The following is a 24,568-nucleotide window of genomic DNA, read 5'->3' as shown; positions in this document are numbered from 1 at the left end:
TTGATCAGTTTTCTTCTATCAAGATTATGAAACATATTCCCCTTTAAACCTGATACAAAGATTTTTAAAATATTGGTAAGTCCATTCTGCAATTCAAAGGTTTGTACAAAGGTTAAGTTCAACATTCAGTCTAACCACCAGTAGAAAAATTGACGAAACTCACATAACGATCTTGAAAGTATTTAGACAGTCGCATCACCAATTTTGGAATGTATCAATGATGTATAAAGATTTTCAAACTAAACTCCTTGATCAACAGAGGGCTGAATCTTTTCAGAAGATCATCCACACTTGATTCAGAAGCAAATTACTCTGTAGTGATTTGCAATCAATTAATATTATATAACTAGTAATATTTCCATACACAAATATTAATAGTAACGAATCATGCACCAGAGAATTCACAATGTCTGGCAAAATAAGAGAGAACAACTCAAATATTGCATACCATATCTTTATCAAATTCTTGAAAATCCCGAGAAACTCCATTTTTTACGAAGCTTTCTGCTGATTTCTATCCGCCTCAGCAAAAGCACAGAGAAAAGCAACAAAAACAGCCACAAAACGGACTCTTTAAATTTCCATTGTTTCCCAAAAAATCACCCGAGCCTCCCCTTCACATTTCATCAAACAAGACAAAAACGCACATAGCTCTTGTGATAGCTACGTGTCTTTAAAATAAGGTTTCTTCTCTATCGGTTCCCCGGCCTTGAATGGAAAACATACAAATCAAGAAACTTTTCACACCCCGTTTTTTTGTCAATTCAAACTCTAAACAAGAAAATTTCTATATTTTTTTATTGCAAAAGCAATATTAATGGTTGGCCTCTATTTTTTTTGGGTCCAAAGTCACAAAATTCCAACGCACCAAAAAAAAAAACGACTATGAGTTTTACGTCATTAAAAAAAAAAAAAACCAGTGACATATTGTAGACTACATGTCATGTTCTGTCAAGAAAAAAATAAAGAAAAAGAAATAGAAATCGTCGAATTTTAAAATGTGAAATTTGAAGTTTATTCTACAGAGAGAGCCAGCTTCCTCTACTTGTTAACACACATCCACTTACAAGCATAACTGAGTAGATAATTATAAAAACCAATCTATATAATGCAGATCAACCAATTTATTGAAGGGTTAAGTTTAACCCTCAACATAAGTTTTAATGTATCAGAAAAAGTAAATCACTGTAATATGTGTTTTATTTTTATTTTTAATATTGCTAATATTAATTAGTAGTTGTGCCCAAATTAGGATTAACCACAGCTTCAATAAAACTCAGGCTCAGGTGAGGCCCCGTTGTTCGACCCTCATCGTCATCCTTTCCTGAACTCATCCTGAAAATGTGACAACAATAACATGATATTCTTCATATTATAGAGCACATTATTATCGTATATACACAAAAACGTAGTCAAATATCGAATGCTGTAAAAAAAGTTGATATATAAAAGCATATACAAAGTTTAGTTTTTATAGCATAATTGAGAAGTGTTCAATGATGAAAATAAAAACATATATAATATTTGTCCAAACGTATATTCAACTGTTAAAATATTTTATAAATTTTTTGAAATAAATACTATTATAAATACATTTTATAAGTACTTGTATACAATCTCGATTACCCGCTGTGGTTTATGGTGTTATGAGCAACTGAAGGTGGGGTATCCTCCATCGGGGCTGCGGCTGTCTGCAGCTGCAAGAGTTAGCAGTTTGCATTTACGTGTGTGATTAAAACTTTATATTATAATTATATAGCAATATTTAAATTTTACCTCCATGTGTTCATTCGCTTGATGGACAAGTTTGTTGCCAAGCAATTTGGCCTACGCGCAATACATATAAAGATTTGTATAAACATAAAATTTACTGCAAATATAGAGAAATTATAGCACGATAATATATAAGCTAAAATGTAAAAAAAATAAATTAAAATTACTGAATAATTATTACTTTGGTGAGTTGCACACGCTGGATGGCGCTTGCAAGGAACTGCTGATACACTCCAGCTTCAAGGACTGTGTTTATCTTCTCCACAGCTGGTTCATAGTACCTGTACGAGGAACAAATCAAAGGCACAAATCCCATGTATTTAATTGATACGATGCAATATTTTTTCAAATTTTAATATTAACGATAAAATTAGAATTAATGGGGAAAAAACCACAGAGATGGAAAACAAAGAACTAATATATATTTGACCTCATTTTTTCCTGGGCCTCCCTTTGTCTCCTGTTGAATTTATCAAGATTTTCTTCTAAACCCTGAAGTTAATATTGATCAGTTTGATTATTTTGTGCAGCTTTAATAATATTTGTGGAAATATATGAAGTTTCAAAAGAAAATGATGTGCACATATGAAAACAATTTGTAAAATGTAGTTCTAATGATCTTTAATTAACAAACCCTAATGGCAGAATTACTTAATAAGTAACACGGGATATGCCTGAAAATTGAATGTGCCAAAATTTATGTCTGACTCAAATACAATTCTCCTCTCCAATCCAAAAAAATCCAAACATAAAGCTGGACGAAAAGCATTTAGACTATATTCGAATATGTCATAAAGTGCGAAATGTTCGTCAATTTATTCCTTACCCGTTTAAATTTAAAAATGTACATCATCTCAAGTATTATCTTTTACTTCGGATAATTAAGGTGGGATGAAAAAAATATTTCAAAGAGTAGAAACAGAATCATACCTCAATACTGGGCTTGTTGAAAGATAATCGTGCATGAATTTGGTTTGTTCATCATGTGAAACAAACAGATTAAAAAGCAATGTTAGAAACGTACAATAAACCTCAAAGAATCACATGCATGCATGCCGAGGTACGTACACGAAGAGGGGTCAAAAGCAAATAGACAGTTATTCCTATAAATTTTTTTTATAATAAAAAATTAGATTTGTCTCGATGATGATGTATTTTTTATCTGAGAACGGAAAACACAAATTGTATTTTTTTTAAAAAAATTTATTTACCCCAAAAAAAAATCTTTAAATTCTATGTGTATCTAATATGTGGGTTTTATTTATAAGGGAAAAAGGTTACATTGCTATCTTTTCCAGCATTTCTCCTTCATACTTCAGTTGCCTGAGCTTTTCAGACAAGAACTAAAATCACAAGTTAAAACAAAAATCAAATTCTTAGTCCACAAATCCAAGTTATTGAATCCAAGATTGTGTGTATATATATATTTATTTATATGTACCTCTTCATTAATGATAGGCCTGCCACAAAAAAATTAGACAATTGTCAGATATTAAAAAAAAAATCAAATTGTATATATAAATTAGTATTAATTTCCAATAAAATTATGTCCACTTCCTCGTTAATTTGTAAACTATAATAGAATTGTATCTTCCGCAAATTCAGACATACATAAATGGTCTGATAAAAATTATTTATCCATTTTCGGACATGGAATTCTGACTTTGATTTCAATCTCATAACGTATATAAATCCGATCGAGTACTTGTAAAAAAAATGCGTACCCTCCTCTAAGTTCATCGGGCCTATCCACAAAACGCAGGAAGATATCCTCAACCCTACTCAACAAAACACAAGAAAAATCAAATTTATAAGATCTTGGATTCAAGTCGCATCACAACATCTATATATATATAAATATATATATATATATATCTGTGTGTGTGTGTGTGTGTGTATATTTCGGGAACGGACCTTCCATTGCTCGCAAAGGTGGTTAGTTTACCAGTCGGGGAAAACATAACAACGGCCACATCTGTATCACACAACACAGACAATTCACTGGCCTTCTTCAGAATCCCATCTTTACGCTTGCCGTAGGTAAGTTGACGAGTCGTCGCATTCTCGATTCGCCTCATTGCAAGTTTCTTGCGACCCATGGAGAAAAAGAGTAGAATTTAGAGAAAAGGAACGAATGCTTTTTCATTAATTCGCCTTATTCACTTTTTATGGGCGTTAAAATAGAGTCAACAGAGACGAGCTCTAACATTAATTGCTGTACGATGATTTGTCGTGTGTCGAGATTTTAGTCTCACAATGAATGGAGAATCGCCTTTGGTAGTTTATCGTTAGATTTATTTTCATACCGAGCATTGTTGAATTTGTAATTAAAGGGTCATTGAATTCCAAATCTTGGAGGAAAAAGAGCGGATTTTGCACCAATTATTCAAATAGAGTTGATGAAATGGAGCGTAGATAACAGAAAACGATATATAATTACATGCTCCAACCCCATTATATTGTTAAAAAATAAAAATAAAAATAAAAACAAGTGTGATGTGAAAATAAAATAATTGAAACATGGTAATTATCGGACGTGCGTGAAGAGTATCTTGGATTTGGATAAATGGATGGTATTGGAGAAATACTTGCTCTTTATTTGTCCTGGTAATTAAATAATTTATCCGATTTTGTGAATTGATCACTCGACTTTTCTCCCAAAAAAAACCTTAATTTATTTGAAATAAAATTCCTATTCGAAGTTTACAACTTAATCAAATCAACTGAATATTCAAAAGCAATCTATTCGATGATTTTCGAAAATCTATCCATTTGGTATAATCGTTAATGCAAATCACTTTGGATTTCACAAAATTATGTTGGTCATTTTCCCCCTCTTTTCTTGGCTCACAGCAGCCTGCTGAGGGACTTGATGAGCAACTTCAAGTTCCTTCGCGTGGCTTCATCCCCAGTGAATCCCAATATATCCGAGCTTATATTCTGCATATTGATTGATAATGAAAAGGGTATGAAATCAAGCAACATTTAAATATTGCCTGATACTAAGAGGATTAACAACCACTTGATTCTACCTCAATGTTCTTTAGAGTGAAAATTAAGGTATAAATAGACTTCTGAATTAGTTCCTTGTTTTCCGGAGTCACAATCGATGAAGGCACCATCCTGCAAAGTTCAAACATAAAGCTCCATTAGTCAATTATCATACAACATTAATGGAAAACGCGATTCAAGTCAAAATGCATCAAATGATAACTTGCTATTTTAATTTGGCCGAAAATTTAGTAACTTTGATACTCCAATCATCAGATGGAACCTCGTATATCAGTTAATAGGTTTCATCCATTGGAAAATAATAGAATGTAAACGTGTGGATTCATGACATCGTTGATGAAGTTAAATTCAGGTTTATGTTGCATAACCAAACACAACTTTATAGCTCTTGTGGAACAAGAAAAACAATGAGAAAGCAAAACTTTGCCATGGATATATTTCTAATTTTGCTTGATTCAATTTAATCCCCGCTTATTCGTGCCAAAACATGTCGTCATCATTATTAGCAAGACCGCAGGGGGAGGAGATCTCCGATTTCTTCCATTCGTTTCTTAAAATTTTGATGTGAGATTTCTAAAAGTTGATTACATTCTTCTATAATGATTGCTTATGTTACAAGTTCAAAACATGGAGGAAGTAAGACAAATTATTAAAATCATTGCATTCCTCATTCCTGCTCTTATTATTCAAGTTCTTATGTTTTCCATCTCAAGAGTTTTGAAAGCAGAAAGATATTGATGCAGCTGTTCCTTTCAAGTTGGAAGAGGACGGGCAACGATAGATGTTGAACACTTAAAAAGGAGATCAATCCTAAAGAAAGATAGCACAAATTGCAATAGTCACATGCTTAAGTTCTAAATACCTGCACCTACGACCATATGTTAAGGAAAAAAATAGTTTTACAGATCGCTTTTAATATAGAATAAAATATCATATCTGCATCCAATAACGAAAAAAATAATTGGAATTTTCGCTCTTGCTATAGAATGCTAACATCATCTTTACTTATGAGAAAGAAAATGCACTAGGGACACAAATAACTCAAATTTTTATATGAAAGATCTATCCTGATTTGTAAACATCAAATCCGATTCCTAAATATATTTCAATTTCTAACACCTCCTAATTTGAATATGGGAAAATTGAATTGTTCAATTTCAGATAAAATATGGTCTGAAACTATCTTACAACATTTCGTATCCAATATAAAAGTGACTGTACATAGAAACACAGATAATCTGTTTTGTCTTCTGTTGAAAAGTAACAAACAATTTTCATAACTGTGCCGACAAATAAAATACATGAAAACAACGTAAAATGGATCTGTAACCATGACAGATAGGAAACCAGTAGAGATTTAAATGTGTGGTTACTAGGGTCTAGGGGTGCATACAAGGTATATATCAACAAAAATAACCCTTAAACTTTATATCCTCTAAATAAAAAAAGATATATGAACTTACTCGAGTAACTGACGAGCTGAGTGAAAACAACTAAAACTCTAACTCGACTCGATCTCAGTTAAATCAAGCTCGAGTCGAGTTTTGACTGAGCCGCTCAAGAGTCACTACTACAGCCACTTCTGAAGGGAAAAATATTCAGGTCGCATTTTATTTTTGAATTTTTTACTAATGCGATACTTAGGGTGGAAAATTCTGACTATCTTGTTCTGTACCAAGCTCAACATAAAAGAGATGGTAAATAGAGAAATCAACATAATATCGAATTACATTCTTTTCTTAATATATTATTTCTAAAATATGCTCATCGAAATTCTTATTAGTCAACAGTTTATTTATTTTCTGTGGTTTTCTTCGCTCATCAGATAATGTGTATCATGATGCCTATTAATTCAAGTGTGCGAGGCATAAGAGTGCATACATTTACATATGAATATACTGGCATCGAGATTTGGTGTCTCATATATTGCTTTACCTCACATCCTCAGAAGCGCGTGCAAGGCTTTTGGTTAAATTCTCAACTTCCTTCAGCAAACCACTACTATTAACTTCAGCCAGTAAAGGTTCGATATCTTCAGCCATGGCTGTCATCTGAGAAGTCACTATATCAAAGATAGAATTTTGCATGAGAATATATTCAAACTATAATGCTGTGAAGTGCCTATTAAAGTTACTTGAAGGAAGCAATATAACGATAACTAAACAAAATTATTCAACAGTTGCAAGCTCGTTTGGTTAAAATTTACTACATGAAATAAAAAAAGGCAATCAATAGAGACTCATATAGTAATGAAGATGAAAAAGCCACATCTGAATGCCTCGAATATAGCACCAGAGTAACGCTGGGGAAAATACATACACTTTCATAATAAATACAAACATTTTCATTAGATAGATGGAAATAACTGAAATGCTGAATTACAACTTAATTTGCGGGAACTGGGGAAAAAATTCAAGAAAATTTTTTGACTGATTATACAACAAATTAACTAAAAACAGTCAACTCCAGATAAAAACAATTGCACTAACATAAGATTGGCCAGACCAAACCTTTCTAAGCAGTGGTCGGGATTCTTCAATCACAGCAGAAACTCGCTCAGCTAATGCATAGGCATTTGATAGGCCAATGTCTTCCATTTCACGTCCAATGCGAGTAAAGATTCCAACCAATGCGTCCAAACTCACCCCTTGGTGTCCCTTTACCTTTTGTCTATCACATACAATTAACCCCTCTTTAACACAACCCACGTCTAGAGGCCCAACGGAAGGTGTTGGAATGGGTTCTCGTGGGGTGATATCAATAACAGTTTCCATCAGCAGACCAGATTGATTGACTTCAATCAATGAATTCCAAGGTATGACAACTTTATCATCTTCAACCTGAATTTTTACAAAAAAATAAAAGTTAAGAAAGGAAAACTATGACAAACAATCATATCACAGCGAGCATCGAAGCCCCAGGTGTAGAATAAGTAGAAAGTTTGCCTCACTTCAACCAAAGCTTCAATACTCCGCAAGGATGGATTGACAGACACCACTGTGCCAACGTTTATCCCTCGAATCCTAACAGATGTTCCGGTGCAAATGCCACTAGCCTGATCAAACTCAAAAACCGCCAAATACTTCCTGAACTTAGATCTCAATTGAAACCCCCTTAACCAAGCCAAGGTAAGCACCAACAGAACCGTCCCGGAAACAAGAAACAACCCAACACCACCCTCCCATATGCTTTTTCTACCGAAACCGAAATCACTCAAGGGTCTCAAAGTTTGCCTCCATATAGCCCGGGTGAAGTTGATGACCACGGAGAGAGGGCTCTTTGATTCAGAACACGACACATTATGTTCGGCAGAACCTTTGATAACAAATGGTTTCTTCCTCTCGTGCCTCAGCTTAGCTGTTGAACAGGGGAACAAATTCAATGAACCGTTCCCTGAAGCGTGAGTGATAGAACAGGGAGACCACACCTGCGAGCTTGTTGAAACAAAAAATGCTGAATTGCCTACCATCTCGTTTTAATCACAAAAATTTAGTGAAAAATGTGTCCGCACTCCTCAGTAAGGAATCACTCCCCGTTGATAATTGACAGTATCAAATGGTAATCGATTCTAGAAACGAAGAACCTACATATACATCAGACACAAACGGTTCTTAGAAGATTTAAAAAAAAATCGCCGAATACATAACATACAGTGATTGAAATAGGCTACTTTTTCAATAATCTGTATTCAAAAGCGCATCAGCACTGTAGAATGGACTGAAACAGCATCAGCAGCAGCGAGGACGTAGAGGATGATTGGGATGGTTTGGGCCGTAACCCGAATAGGAGATTGGACTAAAGTGGATTGGGCTAAATAAGATGCCGATAATAAAAGTTCAAAAAGTCCAACAAGGATAATAACAATTCATCCAATGCAACTATGCAAGTCCTTAGTTCCACTGTTATCATTCCACCAAAATTTAGCACATGCCGACAAAGACTATCAGACAACTTGAAACAAGACACAGCATATGATGACATCGTTTCACGACCTCCCTTGTAGAAGAATCTGGAATTCCATACTTGAATCTTTTGGTAGATCCACGTCACATTTAGACATGTGGGTAAAAAACATCTCTTATAGAATTTTGTTTTGATGTATGTTAATACATATGCTTATGCAAAGTTCAGATATAGTAGGCACCGTTTAACTTATTTGTATTACTCTCATTAATTTGCACTGGTTGGTGGGTTTTATAGATCCATTAAATGTAGTTTGATAATTTATAAACATTCATGCTTTTTAAATTCTAAAAGATTCGATCTTTATTCGATTCAAATGTATCAAGAACGAACTTATTATCCCGCTCATTTGTTAGCTATTCAACGCTGCCAACTTTGTTCGTTTTGAGCTGTTTGTTTGGGTTTATGTCATCTTGTGGAATTTCTTTGAAGCAACGGCCTTTCAGATTTCCTTACCTGTTCTTCAGAAGTTTCAAGTTTGAAAGTAATCGTCGTCTTTTCAGTAACTATTTTTACCACACTAGCGACAGCTTCGGCGGCCTTGAGTTTTTATATGCATCTCTGCTTGAGAAATCTACCGGTAGAAATCATCTCAATCAAATCCACAGCCAATTATACAGGCATGGATTGCAGAGCGACGGATTTGTTATCACCAAGCTCATCCGTAGGTGCTGCGATCTTAAAGAAGTTGAATATGCTCGCCAACTGTTTGATGAGTTTCCGAAGCCGTATGTTTCTTTGTGGAATGCGATTATCAAGGGATATTCTACCCACGATATGTTGGATAAGGTTGTTGAAATGTACTGGAGGATGCAGGGGGAGTTTGTGAGTCCAGATTCTCACACGTTTCCTCATGTTCTTAAAGCTTGTGGTGGCTTAGCGGCAGAAGAAATTGGTCTTGCCGTTCATGCGCAAATTTTAAGACATGGGCTCGAGGGCGATGTGGTGGTGCAAAATGGGCTCGTGGCTTTTTACGTCAAGTGTGGACAGAACGATTGTGCTCGTGTTGTTTTTGATGGGTTGAGTAATCGGAATGTTGTCTCTTGGACTTCAATTATTTCCGGTTATACACAGCATGGGCATCCCATGGATGCTTTGAGGATTTTTAGAGACATGAGAGGCTCGGGTGTAAAACCGGATTGGATATCATTAGTGAGTGCTGCAAAGGCTTATTCGGACGTAGACGACATGGAACAGGGAAGATGTCTTCACAGTTTGGTGACAAAGATGGGACTTGAATTTGAACCTGACTTGCGAATAGCACTCACGTCTCTCTATGCAAAATGTGGCCAGGTGATGGCTGCAAAATCTTTGTTTGATCGGATGAAGGTTCAGAATGTGATTCTCTGGAATGCCATGATTTCAGGATTTGTCAAAAATGGTCATGCTAACGAGGCGTTGGATCTATTCCACGAGATGATATCAAAAAAAATTAAACCAGATTCTGTGACTTTACAATCTGCCGTTTTGGCTACTGCCCAGCTGGGGTCACTCGAGCAAGCAAGATTGATGGGTGGCCATGTTAAGAATAGTGAGTTCAGAGATAACTTATTTGTGAACACCGCTCTTATTGACATGTATTCAAAATGTGGAAATGTGGAGCTGGCTCGCCAGATTTTTAACCAGATTGTCAATAAAGATATAGTTGTGTGGAGTTCAATGATAATGGGTTATGCACTACATGGTTTAGGAAAAGAAGCGGCTGAACTTTTTGATGGAATGAAGCACGCTCGAGTATCTCCAAATGATGTTACATTTCTTGGCTTGATTACCGCATGTAGTCATTCTGGTCTCATAGATAAGGGGTGGGAATTTTTCAACAGCATGAAGGAGTTTGGCATTGAGCCTAGCCAGCAGCATTATGCTGGTGTTGTCGACTTGCTAGGCCGGGCTGGGTGCTTGGAGAAGGCATATAATTTCATCACAACCATGCCAGTTCAACCAGGTGTTTCGGTTTGGGGGGCTCTCTTGAGTGCATGTAAAACCTATCGTGGAGTAGCACTTGGTGAATATGCTGCAGGGAGACTTTTCGCTTTAGATCCGCTAAACATAGGACATTATGTGCAGCTCTCTAATCTTTACGCTGCATCCCGTATGTGGGATGGTGTGGCAAAGGTTCGAGTAATGATGAAGAAGAAAGGATTGAACAAAGATTTGGGATATAGCACAGTTGAGATAAATGGGAGGCTTCAGGCTTTCCGTATGGGTGACAAGTCTCATTTAAGATCAGAGGAAATATATGATAAGCTTGAGTGGTTGGAAACAAGGTTATTAGAGTGTGGATTCTCCCCTGACAAAGAATCAGCTTTGCATGATCTGGATGATGAGGAAAAAGAGGCAATTTTATGTAACCACAGTGAGAGGCTAGCAATTGCCTATGGACTTATCAGTACGGCTCCTGGAACTATACTTAGGATAACGAAGAACTTGAGGGCTTGTGTCAACTGCCATTTAGCAACCAAATTAATATCAAATTTGGTTGACAGGGAGATTGTTGTCAGAGATACAAACCGGTTTCATCATTTCAAGAAAGGAAGTTGTTCTTGTGGTGATTATTGGTAAAATCGTAGTTCTTACTCTATGATTTCGGCAATCTATTGAGTTCATAAAAATGTCCAAGGGTTATGGGTATGCATGCAAGTTTTGATATGACTCAAGATGCGTGCATGCTGTCTTTATTATTTTTATTAATATATTTACGAATACATTTCAAAATACAATTAGGATTCAATTATAAGTTTGAAAGCAATAGATCGATGTAGCTAAAGCTCAATGGGCTCCCTAAATATATAATCAGCGATCTTTTTGACATTGGAGGCATAGCTGTATTCTTGGTGCTGGTAAAACACTTGTGCAGTTCTGCACATATTAAAGCAGACATTGATAATAGACAAGGGCCATGGATTTGGATCCAACAGATTCCCATTCAAATCTTTCCATGAGTTCATAATGAGTTGTTCGATGTGTCGTCGGGCTTCGTTTTCAGTCGATAAATTCTTCTCTTTCATTAACACTTCTATGATTGACGCATTATCTCCTCGATCTTGTTCTTCCTGGAATGTTGATTGCAACATGAATTTTATATATTAACTCAAATAATTTCGGAACAAGATCGAGGGAGAAACTTTTCTTGCAAAAAATGGATATATCAATTAAAATTTAGACTTAAATTAAATTAGTTATATACCTTTGAAGTGCCAAGGTCATCCCAAAGTCGTAGAATCCTTCCTGAAACAGACAACAATGCAGGATATGGTTTAGACATCAGTTTTATGTTATGATTTGTGAGACCTTCTCCCATCAAGAAGAATGCATGAACCAAGGCCATGTATGCCCCCGCAGTCGCTGCTCCATTTTCCACGTAATCTCGGACGCTAATCGGTTTTTCTCCACGGCTGAACCACTTGAATTCGATCATATAAGCTTCAACGGTATCGATCCACTATCACAAACCAAAAAACAAAAAAAAAACTGAGTTGATTTTTGTTAACAAAAGTTGTGTACGTGTATAAAATTGTAAATGTATATTACCGATCTTGCAAGGAAATGGTGAATGTCTGTGCCATGTTCTTTGAGAACTTTGTGGGATATCTCTTTAGTTGTGTTGTACAATGCCATGTAACATACTTTCATGTACTCGGGGAGTGTGTCAATGGCATCAACATCCCATCTGCATTCGGATAATAATAATAATAATTCACTGAAATTTAAAAAAAAAAAAACGCATGCACACGTAATATTTCACTGTAAAAAGAATAACTTTAAATTAAAATTTTGATTTGCATGGGATCGAGATAAGATGTATACGTAAAATTTGCATGTATACCTTTGAATTGCGAGGGTGAAGAGTGAGAGATCATTAATGGTGCCATATTTGTCGAAAACATCATCGATGACTAACAAAATGGCAATTACTTTTGCCATTTCTACGCGAACATCGCTGTATTTTGGGTGTGGGAACAATCCAACAGTCCACAGAAAGCATTCTGCCGCTGAATTCCTCGCAAAATCCAACTTGTCGGCGACGCCAAGTTCCTTCCACCACCTGAAAGTTAATGCACCATATATTCTTAGCAATAATTGGTCATACAAAAGACTAATTTGTACTCGATTTTAGATAGAAATTAGCATATATAATAAGCGGTTAAACGTGAAAATTCCAGGGGCCTGATACTTCTATTTCAAGCTTAACGATAATCATAATTTACATGTGGAAATTAAAATAGATAGATTTTATTTTTAAATTAAGAAGAAGGAAATTTAAACATTGTGAAACACATATCTTTTACCTGGTTAATAGAAAAAGCTCCATTTTATGCAACAATTGAACATTGTTATACTCTAATTTTGCTAGTTGAAGACGACTAGAACTATGAATCCTTTGTCTGCTGTATTCTTCGATGCGCAATCTCGACTCCAGCCTCACCATTCTCCGATGCCTCGGCAGCTCTAGAGCTCGGCTGATTCGCCGTGAAAGATCACAATCCGACCTCATTGTTTCAACAGATAATTTTAACTGAGTTTCTGCAAATCTCATGGCCTCCAACAATATATCATCATCACTTGATCCTAAATACGACGCTTCATAAAAGTTCAAGAGTCCCTCTTTGTCCTTGATCAAGGATTCTCTGATATTTTGGTCCATGAATTTTTCAAAAATATCTGCTTGAATCAAGAAAGAAGACATGTTAGTAACTCAAAATTGTAAGCAGTTAACTGAATTTAACAGCACTTGACTTGAAAAAGTGTTCAAAATCAAGTGCATACCACTGATTATTTTATAGTTTTAAATTACCATGAAATTTTTATGAAGTTTCCACTCTGAAATCAATTAAGTATATAATTCTAAGGTAATTTTTGCAAATATTTTTAAAAAAAATGATTATGATTTTTTTCTTGACAAATTTGCAAACACGACCTATATATATTGAAAGGTGTAATACTGTACCGCAGCTAATCGGCTTCATATGTTGCCGGAGCAGCCGGAAACGAAGTGCAGTCGCATGAAGGTCGTCACGATCTTCCGCACATGAATCCCACTCGCTTAGCTTTTCTAACCACAAATTGATTTCATCTTCAAAGTGGTGTCCAACTCCCAGCCATTGAAGATCGTCGACAAATTTCATTCCTTTCACTTTATCTAAATAGCATATTCTCTTCAATTCCTTTCTCGTCTTCTCTTTCAGTTCTTCAATGCCTTCGCTACTTCGTTTCTCTATTTTCTGCAGAAATATTTTTTTAGTAACACAATTTTGCAGGTAATTCTGAAGAGATTCGAGTCTACGTCATATATATATATGTATGTATATATGTGGCCGGGTAACATTTAATTTCTTGATACAAACTTGAAATCATGAATGAGTAATTAGCATGTTATTAATTTGTTTTTACTTTCTTACCGGTGTTGATCCAGACAATATTACTGCGCACGATAACTTGGGAAAACGAGAATTTATACAAGGATTTTTAAGCCATACGGAATTGTAAGAAATGATGTTGCATTGAATATTTGATGCCATTTTTTTTCCTTTCTTTCTTTTTGGTAATGATGAAACCTTCAATAGTATGCATGGATCGATCATCGCATCGTTATTTATAGGTAAAAGAACAGACCGTGATATTTGATCCGAAGACATAATAGACTCATTAATCTCTCTATGGTAACATTTGTTTTCGATCTCGACTTACGTCAGTTTGCTAAATTAATAATTTTGATAAATTGATATATAAATTTATGATACTTTCAAGAGTAGGTCTCTTGTAAGACAGTCACACGAATCTTTATCTGTGAGACGGGTCAACTCTAACGATATTCACAATAAAAAATAACAATCTTAGCATAAAAAATAATACTTTTTCATGGATGACCCAAATAAGAAATCCGTCTCATAAAATACGACCCGTGAGACCGTCTCACCCAAGTTTTTGCCAACTTTCAATATAATAAATTAATATTCTTCTAAAATTATAAACATAACTGAGAAAAAAATAATAAAATATGATTTTAATGTTGTTTGTTTTTCTTGAAATTTAAATCTAGTTGGATTTGACTTTTGACATTTTTTTCATTACATCAAAAAACTTCTATATTCCTACTAAAAAAAAAAGATATTGTGTGAGTTGAAAAAAATAATTGTAATGAATTATTGTTGTAGGACTGCTTACTTTTTTGTTCACATTCAACGGCGAATCTTATCTGATTATTCAATACAAATAATGATTTTGTCTGAATAATAAAAAATTAATGATTTTTAATTAAAATAAATTTATGAATTGAAAAAAGCTTTTTTAAAATAATAAATTATTAATTTATCGATTAATTAAATACATCTCTAAATTAATAAAATTTCATGATCTCAATATTATTAATTTTTGAGGTTTTATTGTAGCACAATATATGTAAAAATAAATAAATAAATGGTAANGACATATATATATATATATATATATATAGTATTAATTAATTGTGCATGTTTTCATTTTATCATAATTAATTAATGACAAGAGTAGATTGGTAAGAGTGTTATTAAAATAATAATTATTATGAAAATTTGGCCTTGACAACACACTATTGTAAATTAGGTGCATTGTGGCTTTTATCTAGATAATAAATGAAGAACCCTTTGTCAGATTAATTAATAATCGATGTTTGAGGGTGGCTAAGTTCAATGTCAAGATACAAGAACCCAAAAAAAAAAAAAAAAAACTTTTTACTAAAATTATTTAACTATTTGAACTCTATAATTTTTTAAAGAAAAAAAAAAAATTTTTTACCAAAATTATTAAACTATCGGACCTCGATAATTTTTGAAAGAAAAAAAAAAAAAAAAAAAAAAAAAAAAAAAAAAAAAAACTTTTTACCAAAATTATTAAACTATCGGACCTCGATAATTTTTGAAAGAAAAAAAAAACATTTTCGACAAATGGGAATTTCTTTTTTTATTTTAATAATTATTTATCTCGTAATAAAAAAGTTTTAGAGATGGAGTTTACGAATAAATGAATTCTATTTTGTCTTGAGTAAAGTATTATTATTTTTTTAAAATATGGTTTTAAAATTGCATTCAATTCCATTTGTTTGGTTTTAAAATTGCATTCAATTCCATTCGACAAAAAAAATGTTATTCAGAAGTATAAAAGATGTGAGAATGGACCTTTCCAGAAACATATTTAATAACGAAATTTTGAATTCAATTGTAATAATTTCTGGATCAAAAAGAAAAGAACTGATGGCCGGAACTGATCTCGGAAAGTAAAAATAATTAAATTTTTTTGAAATAATTTATAAACTTGAAAACTCTGTGTTGGATGTAATAACTGCTCTTGCCAGGTAATTCAATCAGAATATGAGGCTTGAAAAATATTTGAGTTTCGTCATTATAACCAGTTATAGAAGTGTTAAATATTATAATTGATATATGAGTCAATGTCACGACTTCGATTCTCTTTTATTGCGAGGAGTATTGATTATTGATGAGAAGATTGTTGTAATAATTGTCCTATTAGAAAAAATGATAAATATGTGTTTAGTTATATTTTTACAGTAATATAGGAAGGTATATCATTTGACAATTTTTATATAATTTCTTTGATAAATATTATGTGTGCGTTATGAATTATTAATTTAAACGATGATAAGCTAAATTTAACTTACAATAATTTTGATTCATATTATTTTCCGGTGCTTATTATATAAATTATTCGACTTAAATGTTTTTTTACATATATAAAATATATTGTTTTGCACTCAAGTGAATTAATCTAATCGTTTTTGGTTAATAATATATTTAACACATAAAATGTATAATATATAATATTTCAGCAAAGTGACTTATATCTATATTTTTTCATACAGATTAAAATTTTTTTTGAAAAAACATAATTTATTAACGAAGTTTTTATTTTATCTCCATTTTATGTTTTTCAATAATTAGTAAATATGAATATATTAATATTATTAAATTTAGATTTGAAAAAAAAGGCGGAGAGAGAATTTTGGCCCAAGTTAAATATATCAATTGGTCTGTTTTAATAAAATATTGTAAATCAAATTGCAGCCGCCGTCAATAAATGCACGAGGGTGACAAATAGGCACTAGGTAGGCTTTAAAATAATTGAAGAATATTCCTTTTATTGAACAAACCAATGAATATGGATATCATTATTTTGGCTGGAAAACTGGGCTTTATTTTCAATGTTCGGCAAATGAATGGGGTAATGTGCTTGAAAGAGGTGAATGAATCCACAAGGCCCAGGTAACCATTCTCTTGTACATATTTATGCCGCCGTTTACATTTGGTATCAGAGTCAATATGTGTGAACGTCGCACGTTGTGTCGCATTTTAAGTTCATGAGATTCTGTGCCAAAACGGACAATTTCACAAATGGATTGGGCCGTTACATTTGGTATCAGAGCCAGTGTGTGTGGACGTCGTATATTGTGACGCATTTTAAATCTGTGAGGTCTTTGACCAAAGCGGACAATTTCACAAGTAGGCTGAACTATTACACATGGAAATTAGAAAGCTTGAAACTGTCAATGAATAGCTGACAATGATAATTGATTACATAGGAAAAACAAATGGAAAAAGGCAGTAATAGCGTAATGTAGAGGCTTGAGACTTTGTCATCCTCTTTTTTATCATGTAAAACTTGAGACTTTGTTATCCCTTTTTTGTGTGTAAATTATTTAGCTGTAAGTATTGAGAATGTTCGCAACCTCATGGTCGACTTTGATGCTCGTCTGATACTCTCTGGTGTTGGTGTTTCTTATCTTGGTCAAGCTGTGGTGAGGAATGTATCTGAACTCAAATTAGACATCAAATTCTGCATGGATGATTTCAAATCTTCAAAGAAGCACATCAACGATGCAATAGTCACATTATCTGAACAATTAACTATTATTATTAAAATGTAATTTGTACGATTCAAACTTGTGCGTGGTCGTTGGCTTTTATCATATATGATACTAAGGTCCAGAGACGGATCTATACTTGGCTGGACCCGGGCTGTACGACAGACAAATTTTATTTAATTCGTTGTAAGGATATATAGAGATTTAAGTACATTATAAATTTTTTTGGTAAATACATATAGAGATTTAGGCCTACTCCAATTTTTTTAAAAGATATCACCAAATTTAAGGGTGTCCATAATATCAACTTCTCATGTGACCTCGTGTCTCTCTAGCTATTATTTATTCAAATTTTATTTTATAATATGAGTGATGACCAAAATAGATTATTATTATTTTTATTCGTGTGCAAAGTGTTTTGGGTATATATTAATTTGTATAGATTCCATACATGATAAATTTAATATGAAATTCTAGCAAATTGACAGCAAAACGATAAAAGTATTGTCGATTTTATTTAATAAAAGTTAATTTTGAAAGTGTATTTAAAATACACTATTTTTAAAATATGTATTTAAATTTAAATGAAACTTGTCGTAGATTGTAAGGGTTACATATTAATTTAAATAATATGTAAATTTTTAAAAACAATATTGAATAAACTTCTTTTTTGAAAACTAACCCTTTTATTTTAATTACACTAGGAACAATTAGTTTATATATATATATATATATATACACCAATGTCATTTTGTTGACTATCTCTGTATTAATATTTCATATTCGATTTGTTACATTAAATTCAAGCCCAAATTCTAAAGGCATAATGTTGGAATTTTTCAAGTTCGCAATCTTGATTCTGATGTTAACAAAACTTGTTAATTTGTGTTACTAATAATCTACTTTAGTGTGCAGAAGTTAGGATCAGTCACGAACTGTTTACATTGCAAACTGAAGATCTAACTGATCGCACAAACTGAATCAGTCTAAATGTTACGTCAATTGAGCAGTCCAGCTGATTGTCCAGTTGATAGGTAGTTCAGCAGGAGAACTTCAGAAGCCTGACCAGCCGAAAGAGTGTTCAACTGATGAAGAAACCCAGCTGATCAATTCTACTGAACGAGAGTAAATCAGTTCAACTGACAAGTCAACTGATTTCACCAGTCCAACCGAAGATCAGTTCAGCTGACCAGTTCGAAGCATCAGTCAGAATATTTCAGTTGAAGATGAAGACAAACTCTTTCAGTGGATTCTAGCTGTACGTGAAGGTACAAGGTCTTTGTCCAGTCAAAGGACAATAATGGACGTTGCATCAGAGCATTAAAGACAAAACATTTCAGAAGGACAATCGAAAAGTCGAGACACAAAGTCCAAGAAACGAATTAAAGATGCAACGGATACAATAAATGAGTCTTACTGTACGATCAGTTTTTCCCGCTTATATAAAGAGAAGATCAGTGAAGATTCAACAACAAAAAGATACAGAGAGAAAAAGCTTAAACGCAAATAAGAGAGAAAAGAAAGGGCACGCACATTGCAAATCAGCGTTCAGAAGCAAGCAGCCCAGAGGGACACTTCAACGTGTTATCAGCTTAGTATAGAAGTTTTTATCCCTCTGTATGTGAGAACATTCTTGTTCGGTTCTCACACACAAACACTCTCAACCACTCAAATACCGTCTTGCACAAAGACGTTAAACTTGTGTATGTAGTCTTTGACACATAGACGTTACAGAAGTATTGGCTGGAAGGTGCTGCCTTCAGTCGTAGCTAGGAGTTCAGTTTTAGACAGTAGTGTAAGTCCTAGCTGAGTGGGTTTGTACAAAAAGTTGTATAAATCAAAGTCTTCTAGTGGATCATACCCGTGGAGGTAAAAAGAGTGACGTATGAGCAGTTGAAGTCTCCGAACATCCATAAACATATATTGTGTATTTAACTGATTAACTGTTGTTTTCAAATTGTTTTGATCAGTTAGAGTATCCTTCAGTTCAGTTGTCACCATAACTGAACAGATGAATGCAAAAACGAATCTACCATTTTTCAGTTATTCAGTTTACATAAGTTAAAATGTTTTCTAATAACAATTTTCTTCACGAAGGATTACTTCGAGTTTCTTCCGCTTGGTTTTAAACCAAGCTCGATTTAATTCATCGGTGTTAACATTCTTAGAACACGAGCTATTGCAGCTCATTGGAGAATATAGTGTTCGAAATGGCTTCGAAGGCACTAGCACACTCGATCCTTCACATAACTTCATTAAACATATATTTTAATATTTTTTTTGATATATGTATAAATAGAGTATGTCTCTTGTGATATGTCTCACGAATCTTTATCTGTGAGACGGGTTAACCTTACCAATATTCACAATAAAAAGTAATACTCTTAGCATAAAAAGTAATATTTTTTAATGGATGAACCAAATAAGATATCTATCTCACAAAATACGACCCGTGAGACAGTCTCATACAAGTTTTTGCCGTATAAATATAATTTATTATATTAAGTTCAAGTTCACTCAAACTTTAAATTCCGGATTAGATGAGATCTTGTGTCTGAAACTTAATTATAATGAATCTCTCGCCCAACTAAAAATATGCACATTAATCATAAACCGATTCGATTTTTTTACGATGAAACCTGCAGTCATTAAATACCTTCGATGTGTTCTTGTTTTCATGTAAATGACATTAATCAGATAAAATGTACAATAACTATATACGATGGGCTCGTTCAACATAATGTTAGTTGGGAGAATTAAATTCGTAACTATTAATCAACCGCTCACATGTTCTCCCACCATTTTATTATTTTGTTCGAGATGTATATGCAAAATTGACAATGAATCAATTTGTAGTGAAAATGATGACAATTTAGTCATAATATTTCCCCTTGATGGAGTTCACGTGACTCAGTATAGAACAGGCACCATATGGAGTATTAGCAACCAAACAAAAATGCCAACGCACCCCCACCCAACTCGGTCGTCTCCTCCGTCGCCCTCCCAACATCCGCAGCCCACCAACAGAAAAACCTCCAAATTATCATTCCCACGAACGAAGATTCCATAACAGCCAACTCATAATTAGCTATTTTCTATCTTTACACCGACTTTTCGGTTTTCTTGGCAACGAATTAAAGCTGAAAAAAGTGCAGAATCAGCAGTAACAGAAGCTGAAGAGGAGAGAATCAGAGATGTGTTACGTCGGAAAAGCTACCAAGATCTTCATCTTCGTAGTTACAGTTTTGGTGGTGGCCGGGCTCGTTTTGGGATTCGGATTGTTGCGGAATCATGTCATTCATGGCGGAAACTCTCATAAATGTACTGCTGAATCTTGCCCCCAGGCCGCACCCGTTATTTTCCCTAATCCCACGCCCAACCCCACCGCTACAATAAATCCCAATCCCAATCCCAATCCCAATCCCAATCCTACCTCTAGTAGCACTCCCGACCCTCCGAACATTCCGAATCCAATATCCCCTCCGCCACCGCCACCGCCTCCGAGTGATACTCCAAGCCCCGTTCTCCCTGATTCCTCCCCACCGCCACCGGCATTGGATTCTTCTCCTCCGCCACCGGCATTGGATTCTTCTCCTCCGCCATTGGCAATGCCACCGTCATTTCCACCGCCTCCACCTCCCGTGGTAGATTTAGGGGATTCTCCGCCGGTGTTTAGTCCACCTAGCCCATTACCGCTGACCCCGGGCCCTGTGAGTAATTCTTAGTTCTTGTTAAACTAACTTTTTATTATTCTTATTTTTATTTTATAATTTTGGCCTTCTTTTTATGGATATAATTATGTTGTCGGGTTATTTGTACATTAAAATTAGATTTATTTTTCAATTATCGCCACCCTTTGCTTTCATAATGATGAATTCGTTGATGCCAATTGAATACTTTATACTGTATAATTTGGTCTATGCAAATAATAATGGACTAGAAATTCGATGCCAATTGACATGAGATTGAATTAGTAATATGTAATTCTTTTGTCCTAATTATTTAGACTTATTTTCTTTTTCTGTTATTCCATATATCTCATTTAGTTTGTACGAATAGTATTTTTTTTTGTTTTTTGTTTTTATTAATATGCACACCTATTATTATCTAACTTTTGAAAAACATGAAATTATTTTTTTAAGAAATTAAATAACAATAAAATATGAAATTTGTTTATAAACTCTACTCTTCTATTGATATTTTTTTTTTTAATATTTGTGAGCGTAAGTGGTTTTTTTTTATTATTATTACAACTCACGCGAAAAGGGGGATCGAACCCAGGGAAATCGACTATTCCGACAGGTGGGTGAGATCACTGGGCTACAAGCCCGGTCTCGAGCGTAAGTGGTTTTTACATAATTCAAGATATATTTGTGAGCGAAAGTGGTTTTTCTTTAAATAATTTTTTGGGCATAGAGTATATCCAAGATGACTTTTTTTGGGCAAGATGGCCCACATAATTGTTTAGGCAGCTTGTGAATGAATGTGTCGAACTTCTACATGTTAAAAAGTTAGTTGCCTTTAAATCATATGCCTACTTCGTTTAAGGGTCATTACAGGCTCTAAGAAGCGCACCTGGGCCGGGGAATATGATAACTTGAAGAAAAAAAAAATCTTATATTTTTATTAAAGTGAAACTCGAAAGTTTTATTTTATTTTTCCACGCACTAAGTTAAAGATTTATGGGTTCTGACTAGTTATTGGAAAATAGGCCTAAGAAAGTAGATTTTGGATTTTCTAGAGTGGGGGAGGGGTAAAAAGACGGGCATTATTGGGCAAGAGGTTGGGGTCATGGGCCTGAGACTGAGCATCTATTTGTTCATAATTTACGTGAAATGTTTTCAGAAAAAGGTAAATATAATTATGGGGAGAAATGTGAAATTCTGAAAGGAAATTTGATTTTTAAATAATTGAACTTGTTTGAAATCTCGTTCGAAACTAGAGCGGTGTGCAAAATATACATGAACTCACTTCCTATTTCTTCTGTAACTACTACTCACGCCATCTCCGGCGCTCAGCCAAACCTTATCCAAGAAAAACACACGCGGCCTGTGGCATGTATCAGCCTGAAGCCCGGCCGTGTCCACCCCATACAAATCGTTCGCCCTGCCGCACTTTCTCTAAGGAGCGTAAGTCTCCTGTGTGCGCAGTGCAAGTATACGTGGTGTGGGAAGATTCCAACAGCGTATCCCCAGGAGATGGAGATTGCCCATGAGAACCAACAGTCATAGCAGACGGTATGTTGCAGAATTCTCTGCGAATCGATGGTTACTGCTTGGAACAAGGGAGTTTATTGTGGTCATGTTGGGGAAGATTGGATCTGTGGCATCTAAGCGATGGAGGGATAGTAGCGTGGCGGGGTGGGAGGCGAGGAACCTGAACACGTTCCCGTAAATATCCATCTGAATTCGATTAGTTTAGAAGAAGTGTTTATATTTGCAAAATTTTAAAGCAAATCCATACCTGATGGAATCCAGGCTCGTGCGTTAAGCCAATGCCAAGTTCTGTGAGTCTGTGATGCAGGTATGAACCCTACCATCACTTCCATACAGATGTCGATACCTTTCCAGGAACGAATCAAAGATCTTAGCAAGCACCTTGGCCAAAGGACAACTAGTAGCAAAACCAGATCCACCAAAAGCCATTTCTCTCTATACCTTGTCGAAGGCTGGCGAACTATAATTGTATAATATATTAATATATAAAACAAAATTTACATGTACTCGGGGAAGAAATAAGTGTCAACCCTACAAGTACAGGCCAAAGTAAATATTTCCAAACTTCTGCGAGCTAGAGCAGAAACAACAAGAAGTCAATTGCAAGAACTTAAAAACTATTCCTCCAAAAAGATAGTTTGAACATCATTTTTTCAGCTACATAAACCTGAGTCGGAGCTCTGCCTTGCTGAGATCGATCTTCGTATGGTAGGTTCCACCACATCTGCCTCTTGCCTTCTTCAGATATCTCAAATTATTGAACGAAGTTCATGCAAAAATGACTATAATGCAAGTGCACATTATTCCAGTTCTTGGAAAGAAACATTATTCCAGTTCCGAGCTCAGAAACATATGAACGATAAAAAGCTCAACCAAGTATTAAGGCCACATTTGCGATATATTGCACATAAATTTCATTGCACCAACATAATGATTCCTAGACAAAAAATTGCAATATACGATCATGGTAAATGACATTAGGAAAACATCACACCTGATGGAAGCCGGGTTCAACTGTTAACCAAACTCCGAGCTCAGATATGCAAGCTAAAATCCGAGCATCGCTCCCATACAAATGGGGATACCTATCAAGGCAAGAATCTAGAACCCGGTGCAAGGCCTGAACCAAAGGTGCACTAATAGCATAACCCCCGCCGCCAAACGCCATGTCAATGAAAACTTCTCGTTCTGCTCATAAATCTCAGAGCTACAACCAATGTAGTACCACCTACTATGATCACACTTGGACAAGATTTTCACTATATTTTCACTGAAAAATATCGTGTCATCATCCCCAAAAACGTACCAGAAAATGTCGGGAATGTTGAGGGAACTGCAGAAGGGAATCCTTGACGCGCGATGCTGTAAAGGGTCTCGAAATTATGGGCATTTCTCGAATTTGGCACGCAGAAAAAGCACAGTGAGTTTGGGGAGTTTGGGAAAGACTAAGGGTTCAACAGGCGCTCATCGAGATGTTGGAATTATAGAAGCAGTTGTCTTGCTGCGGTCAGTTACCGGTACAAAAGAAAGGGTTAATTGCATTTTGCCCCTCCCCTTGACTATGTTTCATTTTCATTCGACCTCTTTATTTTTTTATAATTATTATTGTTGAAGTTTTATTTTAATTTGGATTCAAAATCTCTATTAGAAGAATATTATATCGTTAGAATGCTGATGACCTCTTAAAATATTAATTAAATGATTTCTCATGCCTTAAATATACTATTATTATTGATCACTTTAATGGTTA

At 34.6% G+C, this 24,568-nt stretch overlaps 5 protein-coding genes and 1 pseudogene across 7 annotated transcripts; 1 reads left to right on the top strand and 5 right to left on the bottom strand.

Annotated features, from left to right (window-relative positions):
- Window positions 1–1,134: 1,134 nt before the first annotated feature.
- Window positions 1,135–2,264, bottom strand: LOC140964186 (uncharacterized). Of its 2 annotated transcripts, none has more exons than XM_073423756.1 (5): window positions 2,204–2,264; window positions 1,955–2,054; window positions 1,777–1,827; window positions 1,627–1,697; window positions 1,135–1,335 (listed from the first exon to the last, which is right to left on the bottom strand). In XM_073423756.1, the coding sequence occupies exons 1-5, from the start codon at window positions 2,206–2,208 to the stop codon at window positions 1,227–1,229; spliced, it is 336 nt and encodes a 111-aa protein (XP_073279857.1). In that variant the 5' UTR covers window positions 2,209–2,264; the 3' UTR covers window positions 1,135–1,226. The 2 variants fall into 2 exon arrangements, with proteins under 2 accessions (XP_073279857.1, XP_073279858.1); XM_073423757.1 differs by having other exon boundaries at window positions 1,627–1,691.
- A 750-nt stretch (window positions 2,265–3,014) lies between these two features.
- Window positions 3,015–4,016, bottom strand: LOC140964223 (agamous-like MADS-box protein AGL104). Its single transcript, XM_073423809.1, has 4 exons — window positions 3,688–4,016; window positions 3,498–3,551; window positions 3,215–3,233; window positions 3,015–3,116 (listed from the first exon to the last, which is right to left on the bottom strand). Exons 1-4 carry the CDS (start codon window positions 3,870–3,872, stop codon window positions 3,051–3,053), a joined length of 324 nt encoding a protein of 107 aa, XP_073279910.1. The 5' UTR covers window positions 3,873–4,016; the 3' UTR covers window positions 3,015–3,050.
- Window positions 4,017–4,607: 591 nt separating this feature from the next.
- LOC140965135 (protein TRIGALACTOSYLDIACYLGLYCEROL 2, chloroplastic-like) lies at window positions 4,608–8,595 on the bottom strand. Of its 2 annotated transcripts, XM_073425202.1 has the most exons (6): window positions 8,456–8,595; window positions 7,736–8,368; window positions 7,296–7,625; window positions 6,721–6,836; window positions 4,806–4,896; window positions 4,608–4,713 (listed from the first exon to the last, which is right to left on the bottom strand). In XM_073425202.1, the coding sequence occupies exons 2-6, from the start codon at window positions 8,252–8,254 to the stop codon at window positions 4,621–4,623; spliced, it is 1,149 nt and encodes a 382-aa protein (XP_073281303.1). In that variant the 5' UTR covers window positions 8,255–8,368; window positions 8,456–8,595; the 3' UTR covers window positions 4,608–4,620. The 2 variants fall into 2 exon arrangements, with proteins under 2 accessions (XP_073281303.1, XP_073281302.1); XM_073425201.1 differs by lacking the exon at window positions 8,456–8,595 and having other exon boundaries at window positions 7,736–8,448.
- A 453-nt stretch (window positions 8,596–9,048) lies between these two features.
- LOC140964974 (pentatricopeptide repeat-containing protein At3g12770) lies at window positions 9,049–11,423 on the top strand. Its single transcript, XM_073424990.1, has one exon. It carries the CDS (start codon window positions 9,154–9,156, stop codon window positions 11,308–11,310), a length of 2,157 nt encoding a protein of 718 aa, XP_073281091.1. The 5' UTR covers window positions 9,049–9,153; the 3' UTR covers window positions 11,311–11,423.
- An 87-nt stretch (window positions 11,424–11,510) lies between these two features.
- On the bottom strand, window positions 11,511–14,291 carry LOC140964973 (putative monoterpene synthase 8). The gene is made up of 7 exons (XM_073424989.1): window positions 14,148–14,291; window positions 13,697–13,970; window positions 13,038–13,410; window positions 12,575–12,793; window positions 12,280–12,418; window positions 11,936–12,190; window positions 11,511–11,801 (listed from the first exon to the last, which is right to left on the bottom strand). The coding sequence occupies exons 1-7, from the start codon at window positions 14,265–14,267 to the stop codon at window positions 11,511–11,513; spliced, it is 1,671 nt and encodes a 556-aa protein (XP_073281090.1). The 5' UTR covers window positions 14,268–14,291.
- Window positions 14,292–22,042: 7,751 nt separating this feature from the next.
- LOC140964598 (uncharacterized) lies at window positions 22,043–24,360 on the bottom strand (annotated as a pseudogene).
- Between the last annotated feature and the right edge of the window lie 208 nt (window positions 24,361–24,568).

This window comes from Primulina huaijiensis, chromosome 18 (genome assembly GCF_012295235.1).
Source record: "Primulina huaijiensis isolate GDHJ02 chromosome 18, ASM1229523v2, whole genome shotgun sequence".
In the NCBI taxonomy this organism is placed as follows: Eukaryota; Viridiplantae; Streptophyta; class Magnoliopsida; order Lamiales; family Gesneriaceae; genus Primulina; species Primulina huaijiensis.
This window is presented reverse-complemented; position numbering and strand designations above follow the sequence as displayed.

Excerpts from the sequence above, each read along its gene's own strand:
- LOC140964186 (XM_073423756.1), bottom strand. Across the intron at positions 1,828-1,954 it reads AGCGTGTGCAACTCACCAAA|GCCAAATTGCTTGGCAACAA; the intron begins GTAATAATTATT and ends TATTGCGCGTAG. Across the intron at positions 1,698-1,776 it reads AAGCGAATGAACACATGGAG|CTGCAGACAGCCGCAGCCCC; the intron begins GTAAAATTTAAA and ends TAACTCTTGCAG.
- LOC140964223 (XM_073423809.1), bottom strand. The coding sequence starts at position 3,872 with ATGGGTCGCAAGAAACTTGCAATGAGGCGAATCGAGAATGCGACGACT. Across the intron at positions 3,552-3,687 it reads ACCTTTGCGAGCAATGGAAG|GGTTGAGGATATCTTCCTGC; the intron begins GTCCGTTCCCGA and ends TTTGTTGAGTAG.
- LOC140965135 (XM_073425202.1), bottom strand. The coding sequence starts at position 8,254 with ATGGTAGGCAATTCAGCATTTTTTGTTTCAACAAGCTCGCAGGTGTGG. Across the intron at positions 7,626-7,735 it reads GTATTGAAGCTTTGGTTGAA|GTTGAAGATGATAAAGTTGT; the intron begins GTGAGGCAAACT and ends GTAAAAATTCAG. Across the intron at positions 6,837-7,295 it reads CCCGACCACTGCTTAGAAAG|ATGACAGCCATGGCTGAAGA; the intron begins GTTTGGTCTGGC and ends GTGACTTCTCAG.
- LOC140964974 (XM_073424990.1), top strand. The coding sequence starts at position 9,154 with ATGTCATCTTGTGGAATTTCTTTGAAGCAACGGCCTTTCAGATTTCCT.
- LOC140964973 (XM_073424989.1), bottom strand. The coding sequence starts at position 14,267 with ATGGCATCAAATATTCAATGCAACATCATTTCTTACAATTCCGTATGG. Across the intron at positions 12,191-12,279 it reads ACCATTTCCTTGCAAGATCG|TGGATCGATACCGTTGAAGC; the intron begins GTAATATACATT and ends GGTTTGTGATAG. Across the intron at positions 11,802-11,935 it reads ATGACCTTGGCACTTCAAAG|GAAGAACAAGATCGAGGAGA; the intron begins GTATATAACTAA and ends TCAACATTCCAG.